General features: G+C 48.0%; 1 protein-coding gene across 1 annotated transcript in view; it reads right to left on the reverse strand.

The window, feature by feature from the left end:
• Window positions 1-1150: 1150 nt before the first annotated feature.
• CDHR5 (cadherin related family member 5) overlaps window positions 1151-11505 on the reverse strand; it is a 50735-nt gene continuing 40380 nt past the window's right edge. The window contains exon 15 of the mRNA XM_025198544.1: window positions 1151-1214. Within this exon, the coding sequence (XP_025054329.1) occupies window positions 1179-1214 (36 nt within the window). The 3' untranslated portion in view covers window positions 1151-1178. The remainder of the gene's footprint in view (window positions 1215-11505) is intronic.

The raw sequence follows: 11505 nt of genomic DNA on the forward strand, positions 1-11505 counted from the left end.
CTCCACCCCCAAGCTCTCAAAGAAAAAAAATCCTTTCAAAACTTTGAATCCTGTTTTCCTTCTTAAGGGGAGCCTTAAAACTGAGCCTATTTGACACTTATCATATTTCCTTGCATACCACATGGACCCTGATTTTGGGGGAAAGAATATGTGTGCTAAGCAGGGGAGCTGGTTTTGTTTTTGCCTGGAACAGAAGCATGGAGATGCTATAAAATGGCTGCTGCTGCTTTCCTTCTCTTCCCCAGAGCCAGCTACATGGAGGGAGGGGATGAAGTTCAGCTTTCAGCAACAGCTGCTACAGTTTCAACCCTTTTATAACTGCTGCAGAATCGGGAGCCTTTGCCTGAGTGGCCAAAAGCTGCTGCCAATTAGGCAGCAATTTTGAGAAGGTTAAAACTGTAGATTTTTTACCTGAGCAAGAAAGGGACAGTGAATGAGCTGAAGATGAAGCTCTGTCCTTGCTCCATGCAGCCATAACTGGAAAAATCTCCCCCCACCCTTCATTTTGCCTTCCTCAAAACAAGGTGCACTAAGAACAAGCCTCCCTGCACCCCCCAAAGTATGTGAGAAAATATGATGTTCATGGATTGGGATTGGAATGTGTTTTATAACTTTGGCTTGCTTGAAGCAATAGCCTCTCATTTATACCATCTCTCTCAGACACACTTTTTCATCTCTTTCATAATACAAATAAAGTTGAAACAAAGGTGCTTTAGAAATGGCACCTGAAGAACTTCATTCTCTGGAGCAAGAGTTGGTAACTTATGGACCAGATCTGGCCATTGGAGTCATTTCATGCAGCTGGTGGAACCAGGGGGGCTTCTAAGGTGGAAATAAGTGGCAGCTCTGCATGGAAAAGCGGTAACTGTGGCTGCAGCTCTGGTGGCATGAGACCAGGTGGAAATGGTCTGCATTCAGAGCTAAGTTTCATTAAAGTGGTCAAGGCAATCAGGAGTCGTAGTAGAGTTGATATCTTTTATTAAACCAGCAAGATTTTTGTAAAAATAATTATTTAATTGCAAGCTTTCAAGCACAAACATCCTTCATCAAGCATTGGAGACAAGATTATAAAAGTTCTCCTAGGTAGAAATGAAATCCATATTTCATAGGATTTCACAGAGGAGTCAATAGATGGAAAACTCTTCTGGGCAGTCAGTTCATAGCTGGTATGGAGCCTCTCACCTCCTGTGAGGATCTGTGATGATGCAAATTACCTTGAAGCAAAGGCAGGAGCAGGATCTCAGGTTTCAGGTGGTCACAGTTGCTTCCTGCTTGATTAAAGTGGCCACCCACTGCAAAATGTTGCTGACCCCTGCTCTGCGGGGTTAGAATCTAGACCTGGATTTCGTGACTTGGTTCCATCTCTAAAGCATTTGATCCAACAGGCACACTGATACATGTCATTTAAGAGCCAGTTAAGGGCTGAGGGGCCAGCCAGATGCATGTTGTGGGGGCCTGCGTGGCTCCAGGTCTCACACCACACAGTGCCACTTGGGCCTCGCTGCACTGTGCAACAGGTACACCCCCACTCCACTATGCCGATGCCCCCGTGCATGGCATTGACATAGTGGAGTGGGGGTCACCCTGTGTGGTAAGTGACCCTCCCATGGGGCCACCCTGCATGGTAAGTGTGTAGGTGCCTTATAGTAGGTGACCATTTGGGGTCCCTGGATCCTCCCAAACCCACTGACTCCTTCAGCCCTGTGGGCCATGCTGCCCTGTCCCCAGGGAGGGGTGGCCAGTCTGGTAGCAGCAGCAGGAGAGCAATGGTGGGGAGCAGTGCTCAGACTGGAAGCTACAGTCCCTTGGGGACTACATGTGTCCCACGGGCTGCCATTTGAACAGCCCTACTGTATTCAATACTCATGCATTGATTCTGTAAGTTGTTCCCTCTGAAGCATCATATACCAGTTTTGGAGTTTCCCCTGTTTTATTAAGTTTCAATTTTGAACTTTTTCCATTATGTAACTAGAACTATGGCCTTGTGTTCCAGTTTCTATGAAAAAAGAAAATTTCATTTTGAAATAATAATAATAATTGTCATTATTATTATTGTCATTATTATCCATAATAATAATGATAATAATTTCAAAATGAAATTTTATTTTTTCTTTATTTTGGACAACCAAATGTTCAATTCTTCTTATTAATAATAATAATAATAATAATAAGGAGAAGACATCTTTGTTTTGGCTCAACCCCAAATGATTATTCCCTTTTCTCCATCAGTTTGGCCCCTGAACTGAAAAATCCCCTCTTTGCCTAGCTGTGTTTATCATACCCTGGGGTTTCTATCACCCAGGCTGCTCAACTGCAAGCGATGCAAAACCCAGATTGCAATGAGAACAGCTGAAATGCTGAAGATATCGGCTGGCAGTCAGACATGGCAAGTCAGACAGCGGGGAGGTTAGAGTTCAGAGTTGTTTCACTCCCCTGTACACTTTTCCCCATTCATATAGTTAGCTCTTATTATGCAAACATGCCTGAGCAAACATTGCAGGGGCAGCAGCTCAGTCTGCACATCCTCCATGTTGACATTAAGCAGTTTTTACAGAAGGGAAAGTTCCCTCTGGGGCCACTTGGAGTTCAGCAGACTCAGCCTACTATAGCAACCTCCAGATGCTAGCTGAAACATGTTGGCTGTTGAATTTACCTTCTGACACCTGGATTCTTCCCTTCTGCTTTGCCTTTGCTCAAGAGGTTTTTTTCTCTTCTCGTTCTCCCCTCCATTCATGAGTTCTGGTGGTTTACGTGTATGTGTAAAACTGAAACTCACTTGAGAGGCAGCACTCTCTGCTCAGACTCTGCCCAGATTACAACCCCCCTTCCCGGTTTCATCATCAGCGGCCATCCAGATCTTATTGAGGCAAATCCTTTTAGCTTCTGCATTGCTACTCAGTAGAGCTGAAGCCCTCCCTCCAGAGCTAGACTTCAGTGCTGCCAATCTTGGAAGCTCAAAAAGCATGAGTTGGTCTTCCTTGTGCCCCTAGGAGATCTGTCTCAATGATTAAGATTTATTTTATGAATTGGGTATAATTTTATGAATTATATAATAATGTGTGTTTTATATAAAAAACAGTGTGTGTCTCGCCTTCCTAGCCTTGCCACATCTCCCAAGTATACAGAATGGTACCCTCTATACAGCCCAAATAAATCAAAGTAGATAGATCTGTGTAAAAGGCTGCCTCATGGGGCAGAACTACCAGAATAAGGTTTCAGACTGGATACAAGGAAAAACTTCTTCATGGTTCATGTGAACCAGACTCTGGAATAGACTCCCAGTGGTGGTGCAGACACCTACCCTGGAGACCTTCAAAAGGAAACTGGACACACACCTTGCTGGGGTGATTTGATCCCAGCAGTCTTTCCTGCCCAGGGCAGGGGGGCTGGACCCAATGATCTCACGAGGTCCCTTCCAGCCCTAAACTTCTGTGAATCTATATGACCTTTTGGCTCAGGCAGGGAGGAGCGGACTGCCTGCCTCCTGCAGTAGCTCTTATTAACTGCTCTTTCTGTAGAAGGAAGGGAAATGGATGACGACATTTTATCAGCTTGCTTCCAGATGGAGTTAAAATGGCTTTAGTGGCCATTAGAATAGCAGGGATGCTAACTCTCCTGTTGCTCTGTCATAGTACTCCCCCGGTCATCCTGGCTGCATTTACCAAGCTCAGTGGAGAATCTGTGTAGGAAATCTGGGTTTTCTGGGATCTGGTGGAAAGGGGTTCTATGTTAACCTAACTCTTTCTGTGGCCTTCAGTACGGACTGGTGCCTTTGTTTATTCTTAGAAGGCTTGGGTGGCTTCGTTTTCTGCAGAAATGACAATGCTGAAAATTTTAGGTTGAAGCATGAATGCCATGTGCCCCTAGCAGCTGGGAGGCAAGGCGAGCTCCCACAGGTGGCGGCAGCACTCCCAGCAGCGGAAGCATGGTGGCGGCAAGTGGGGAGCTCCCGCAGGCAGCCGTGGCGCTGTCAGTGGCAGAGGGGTAGGGGGTGGCCAGTGCCGACCGGTGGTTGGTGATCACCCGCAGACACCGCTGGTAGCATCAGCAGTGGCCAGTGGCAATCATGGACTGCCCGCAGATGCTGCCGGTGGTGTCGGCGGTGAGGGGGGGAGGGTGGTGAGCGCTGACTGTCTGCAGGCACTGCTGGCAGTGTCGGTGGCGCCTTTTTGCAGGGGCTGCACTGCCGTGCTCCAGGGGTGCACGTGCACCCACTTGCACCCCCTACACGTTGCCAGTGGGTTGAAGGAAGTCATCTGTTCTGTCCAAAATGAAGCACTCCATCTTCAGGGACTTGTCAGCAAGCCAAAGGACACCAAGGACTGGTTCCACAAGATGAAGGAGGTTCTCCTTTTCGTTAATAGCTCAGTGCTTGGGCCACTGAGGGCCAATCTTGTTGGCAGGTGTGCCACAAATTAGCCCTGCAGCCCCCACAGTGCCACTTGGATCCCTTTCTCCTGCCTAATCTGCTGCGTTGCTTTCCACTTCCTTCCCTGTGCTCCCTGCCCCATCAGCTGCTCTGCTTTCTGTTCTGCCTGCCACTGTGCTGCTTGTCCCCTCCCTGATCTGCCTCATGCCACACACAGAGGCTACCTGGGCAACTTGGGTCACATGTGCCCATAGGCACTGAATTTTATTTTTACCACGGGGGAGGGCTAAGATGATGGACATGTTGAAAGTTTTACACATTTCAGGTGACAGCCCCCTCTTCCAAAGAGGGGGAGCAGGGCCCTCGGGTCCCCATGTACTCAGCACCTCTGCATACGTCTCAGATTGGCCACCCCTGGCTCAGGCCATTCAGTTAGGAGTAGGTTTCAGACCCCTGTCCAGTAAGTGGAGAGGCTAAAAGTGACCCACCCCAGTTCACCCTCCGGCCTGGCAATTAGGGCACGCTCTGGGCAGGTGGGAGTGGGTGGCACAAGAGAGATTTTAATCGTGGAGCTGAGAGCAATTGGAATGAGAGGAAAGCCTAGCACAGACGCAGGTTTCAGGAAGGGCAGAATAAAACAGAGGATATTCCTCTGGGACTCTTATGGAGCATGAAACCCCTGCAAGATTTCTGGAAGCTCAGCAGAAGTTGTGTGTAGGCAAAAGTACTACAGTTGGTAGGTGTGTGACAACCCTGTGTTACCCTGGCAGAGGTGTCTATAACAAGGGCCTGCCAGGACCATGATACATCTTGAAGCAGTCACCAGAGCTACTTACATGGGGTACCTGGTGCTCCCAGGGGTACTCCTCACATGTCCCCCTCAACCCCCTTCTACTTGCCCACATGCCCCCCTCCTGTTATCACTGTTGCTGAAGGAAGACCACTGATCACAGTCCGTGCTCTCCCTAAGGTGGAACTTCCTTACTGCTGACCTCCCCCAGGAGTCTCCTGTCACGTTTTATTTAGCACCTGCTCTGGGCTGCCTGCCTCAGATCCCTAGTGAGATGCTATGCTCAGCAGCAGTCGGTGTTTTCCCAGCTCTGCACTCCCACATAGCTTGCTTACTCTGTAATAGCTACAGGGATTATCCTAAACTGCCCCTCTTGCATCATGCATGATATCACCTCTGTTAGTTTAAGCACAAACTATGATCTTGCTTGTTTTCCATCATTGCCTGCAAAGCCAGGGTCACGGCACACTGAAAAGAGGAATGCAAGAGGAATTGGTCCAAGCCTTGACAAACTGTTTTGCCAGAGATAATCAAGAATCCCCTGCTCTGGTGTCAGGGCAGTTCTCAAGCAGCTGCATCTCTGGTGTCCTGGGGAATCCCTGGGTGATACCACATTAACCCAGATCGTTCTCTGCCCTTGACTCTGCTTTCCCTTCTTCTCCCCATTTCAGTTATGAGAATATTTGGGGGAACTTCCTAGAGCAGCAGAGGGCATGGTTTACAAGCCTGCTGCAAACCTTTAGAGGTGAGCTGGTATGAGTTAGAACAGCCTGGAGACTCAGCCCTAACTGCCCAGACAGTGGAAGACCTTTGGTATGGTGACACTGCAGGATGGGGTTTTATTAGGTGGCCAAGGAATTTAAGAGCATTGGTCCTATTAAAGATCCATCTAACTTGTGCTTCTAACCTCTTTTAGCCACCTTTGGGCACCCTGTGCCCCTGAAAACCTAGGTGCCTTGAATTCCTCCTTTCTGAAATAGTTAAATTTCTGTTTCTGATGCATGAGTCATTTGACACGGCTTCAAGGGAAAGGACAGAACATCAAATATTTGAAATTCCCCTCCTCCAGCCTTGCACAGGTAGCCAGAATTAATGGTCTTTGGCATAATATTGACCTGTTTTTTATTTATCAATAGAAAAATCTACAAGATTTTATTTACCTTCCTGGGCAGGAGCATTTTGCATGGATAATTCAGTTTCCAAAGGGATCCTAGTGTTTCATAGGAGGGCAACATTTTGTTTTATTACTCAAACCCCTCCTGAAAGACAGAGCCAATACTTTCCCAATAACGCAGCATTGCTGCACAAGTTTTCCAGTGTGTCCTAAGCTGAGCCTCATGTCATATGTGTGTTATAGAGAGAGAGAGACTTTCATTTCCTTAAATTTACTTTCTTTGTTTTCGGGTTTTTTTGTTTTTGCCGCTTTTAGTACATGCGTGCATTTGGGTCACAGGGTTTTTTTTTTTAATTTTGCAGCCACAAGTGCTAAAATCTCACTTTCTATGAAAGCAGAGAGTCTCCCATTCATAGTTTTATAGTTGCTAGGGGGCTGGAAGGGACCTTACAGATCACTGGTCCAGCCCCCTGCACATGGGCAGGAAAGACTGCTGGGGTCAGATGACCCTAGCAAAATGAGCATCAAGGCCTTTAAAAAAAAACATGAAAGAGCCTAAAACTTGTGATAAAACTTCCAGATGTGGCAATGCCACAATGGAAAGCTCTGTATAGATTTCCAGGGGCTTTGGATCAAGCCTAATATTAGCAGGGGCTGCCTACAGGGTGCCCATTCTGCCCTTTCCTTCTGTGGCAGGAGCTGGGCTCCAGTGCTGTCCCTGAAACAAAACTATAAACATTGTTTTGCTTGTTACATGGTTTCTCTTTGGCAATTTGGCTCACAACAAAACAAATCCCTGCATGGTTTCAATCAGTACTGACCTCCCCGGAAGAAACCCAGTCTCGGGCAGAGAACAATAAAGACTGGGTCAGATCCTCATCTATGCAGATATGGACATATGAATAATGTACCATGTGGGGGGGGGGAAGGTTGTGGGGAAACAAGTTGTGCCAACTTCTCCATGGGAACTACCTGTATACAACTGTACATGCACTTACCCTGCAATTAGCAGAAGCTAAAGGGTGTAGCTCAGCCTTCAATGAATGAGGAGCATGTTGCTGCCTTATAGCTCCCAATCACCTTAAAAGCATGCATTTGGGTATTTACCACAGAGCAGATGCTTGGGTAGAGCTTTCAGATGTCTTTGCCCCATGGTAAATTGACCATATGTCCATACCCTAAGAGGCCTCCTTTACACTGCGCTGGTAGGATAAAGAAACCTAAAAGTGGGTGTGAATTTATACAGCCAGAGCAGAGTCAAGCATCGGCGGATCCAGGATTTTAAAAGGGGGTGCAGGAGCAGTGACCAGTGCTGCAGGGTGTCATATTGAATGAAATAGTTTGAATGTTTGTAAAAGTTGCCCATTAGCCAGTTTCAGGAAGAAGATAGGATTTATCTCCTTATCTAGTTCATTGTTTTTGGGACTATGTGTAAAATGTCCTGACTTCGCTTAATTTAAATGTTATCTTTAGAAGTCTTTTACAAAGAGAGCAAATATCCTGAATTCCGAGACATCAAAGCCTAAGGCCTTTTAACCAAATTGGTAAGAAAAGGGTATTTACAGTGATATGGAAGTCTCCCCAAGAATAATTTAAAATGCTCAACAAAGGCAAAAGAATCTGTTGAGTAAGATCCAAGCCCAAATTTGGGAGTAGTGACAAGTTGAGTAGGAGGAGCCCACTGACGGCAGCTCGCTCAATAAAAACTGTAATTTACTGTCCCAATTTGGAGGTGACTTCACTTGCAGAACAACGAAGGAAGAATCGCAAGTGTAGCCCGGAACAGACTGATCACCTGACCCAACCTCTCCGTGAACACGAATCTCTTAGTTCACGCTGAAGCCGCGGAGCACCTGAAAGGGACTGAAGGAAGGGGACTTAGTCCTATCACTGCTGAGGCCAGCCTATTGAATCGTATTGCTGAGGCGAGCCCATTGAACCGTACTACTGAGGCCAACCCATTAAATCGTACTACTGAGGAATGAAACCATATTTTGGTATTTGGCTTCTCGGAATTCTAGGATTGTAAGTATATTATGAAAAATAATAGTATTGATTCAAATTTAACTTTTAGTTGTAATTGTAGTTGTTTTTGTAACACTAATTCTTATAGCATTGTTTGGGAAGGAAGTGCATTCGGAGCATTGTTTCTGATATGTGTAATTATTGTGTTTTTAATGTTTGTGGTGTTTCTTAAAGCTAAGCAGTGTTATATACGTAGTAAAGAGTTTTAAAATAAAATTGTGTTGTATGAATTAAGTGTGTAATCATTGTGAAATCGTGCAATCAGCTAACTACTCCCCCAGCCAGTGCATCAAAACGAATCAGTAAATTGTGTGGGATTTTCTCTATTCCATAACCCACTAGAGACACAGGGTTGGCTGTGTCCCCACTCCAGCCTCTCCTTCTCACTTGGGGAGTTGGGGGGCAGACAACATTGTGGGAGCAGCAGCTAGGACTCTTTAAGTCCCCAAAGCAGATAAGAAAAGTGCAGGCTCAGGGGTGATCTGGTGGCGGCCTATAGGTTTATAAGGGGTGCTCACTAGGATGTGGGGAAACATCTATTCATCAGAGCGCCCCAAGGGATGACAAGATCAAATGGTTACAAACTCCTCCATGACCGTTTCAGGCTGGACACAAGGAAGAACTTCTTTACTGTCCGAGTCCCCAAGGTTTGGAATAGACTGCCACCGGAGGTGGTTCAAGCACCTACTTTGAACACCTTCAAGAGACATTTGGATGTTTATCTTGCTGGGATCTTATGACCCCTGCTGACTTCCTGCCCCTGGGGCAGGGGGCTGGACTCGATGATCTTCTGAGGTCCCTTCCAGCCCTAATGTCTATGAAATCTATGAAAAAAAGAATCTTCACCTTGTTCTTGGCACCTTCTCCCTTCCTTTTTGTGCTCAGTGGTGCCTCCTCTCCCCTCCCGTTACCCCTTCACCCTCTCTACTTACACCTCTGGGAGGAAGGGGATACCCACGTGCTACCACAAATGTCCTGAAAAGTCCTGAAAAGTTGCCAGTGCAGCCCAGCTACAGCAGGGCAGGAGCAGATCTGGAGCCTCCTGCCCTCCTTAGTTCATCTGGGGGCAGTATCAGCAGTGGGCAGGGAAGGGAAGAAATGGGAAGATACAGCTGGGCACAGAGGGGAAGGGAGTGGGTGCCAAAAGCAGAGCAGGGGTTGTAAGTTTTTACCTGCTTCAGGGACTTAAAAAAGGTCTCTGGCAGCTGCTTCAGTTGCATGTCCTGAAAGTGGCAGACATGATTGTGCCACTGCACCTGCTAAGCATCCTCCCCTAGAGTCAAGGGGGAGAACTCCAGTAATGGACAACAGATGATATCTGATAAAGGACTACCTTTATGTGTCATGGGATCATGCAGCCAGGCATGTGTCATCTTTATTCAAATAGCACTTTATCATAACCCCCACCCCCTTTGAGTCCACCGCCCATCTCCAGCAGTAGATCTCAGAAGGCCAAGTGGCAATTCAAGCACTGCTTACACTTCTCCCCCCATCATTACCTTTAAGCACCAAATCTTTTGAAGTGGCAGGAGTTTGCCCCATGGGAATTAAGCCCTGGTGTTTGAATAGGTTCCTGGCTCCAGCGTTAACAGGTGGCACTACAACTCGACATTGAACCCACAGAGTGCCTCCTTGAGGCCTGGAAATGACTGTGGCTGGGTTAGCCTGAGGCATTGTTTGTCTGGGCACTTCAGACCTTGGGGGAAGCAAACCTACACATTAGCCACAGAGATGCTGTTATGTAGCAACAATGTCTTGACACTGAGTTTTTGTTTTGGGGTCACCTGTGATGCTGCATTTTGGGAGGTGGGAAGAGTTCTGATGTTTTGCCCCATCTACCATCAGTGCTTCCCCATGCTCTGCTCCCCAGTTCCTACCGGTAGATGTATACCCAAATCCTGAACAGGAATCAGATGGTGTGGCAGTGGCATTGCTGAGCAGGATCACAGGCTTACAGTGGATTACAAACTCTATATGACGTTGCAAAACAGATCAACTAGAATTTTGTGAGGCATTAACACCAACACTGTATGTGAGATGCTGGGGATGATTTTGAACTGCTACTTAGTGCTGCTTGGGTCTTGGCTGGATGTCCAGCTCTGCATACCATATTATGAGAAGGATGTGGAAAACCTGGAACAGATCCACAGAAAAGTGGTAAAAATGATAAAGTGTTTGGGAAGCAAGTGGTGATGCCAAGGATCCTGGTTTTCTCTGATTAAAACCCCAACATCCATATTTTTCTGCAATTAAAATGAAACGTCACTATTAGGGCTGTGCGAAGCTTCAGGTTGTGATTCGATTCGGAGTAGATTTGGCCCGATTCGGTGGCCGAATCTCCGAATCCAAATCGAATCAGGGGACCAATTTAAGGGTCCAAATCGATTCAAAGCTCTCTAAATCTTTGGCAAAGATTCGGAGAGCTTTGATGATTCGGGCAGTCCCCAGTGGCTGCAGCAGGGAGCTGCATCCACTCTGAGCTGGTACTAGGAGTACTAGGGGCGGAGGAGGGGGCGCTGGGGGAGGGGACCATGGGGGGACCCCTGCCAGCCCCCCTGACCTCCGCCCACTCCCCAAGTGCTCACCCATGGCTGCCCCCGCCTGCCCCAGCTCTGTACTTTAAAAAAAAAGCCCCGATGCTCACCAGGTTCTGCTGGGCGTGGGTGGGGGGGATCCCTGCTGCCCCCCATTGCCCCATGTGGCATGGGGGGCTCTGCACGAGGCCCCACAACCCTCCCCCTGGCCCCCCAACAGCTGCTCTGCCTGCTGGGGCTCTGGCCTCTTAAGAAAAAAAAAAAGCTAAGAAAAGCCCCCAAACTCACTTGCTCTTGGTGCAGCCTTAGGGCTTCGGGGGCTCCTGCAGAGCCCCCACGTGGCAGGGGGGATTGCCCCCCCCCCCGCCCCGCCCCGCCAGCAGGAGCGGTGAGTCCCACATTTGTTTGGTCTTGGGCTGGAGCTGGCCTGTGCAGGGCACCCGTGGTAGGGTTGAGGGAGCAGGAGCGGGGGTTCGGGTGCTCATGCAGAGCCCCCTGTGCAGTGTGGCACAGTGGGGATCCCTCCCCTCCCCCCAGCAGCACCTGCTGAGCAGGGGCTTTTTTTCCCCCAAGTGCTGGGAGCTGGGGCCAGTGGGGCAGCCATTGGCAGGGTGGGGGGGGGGGGGGGGGTGGGGCTGGGCTGGCTGTGGTCATTTGTTTTTTGTTGTTTTCC

Source organism: Alligator sinensis, unplaced genomic scaffold (assembly GCF_000455745.1).
Source record: "Alligator sinensis unplaced genomic scaffold, ASM45574v1 scaffold907_1, whole genome shotgun sequence".
Classification (NCBI taxonomy): domain Eukaryota; kingdom Metazoa; phylum Chordata; order Crocodylia; family Alligatoridae; genus Alligator; species Alligator sinensis.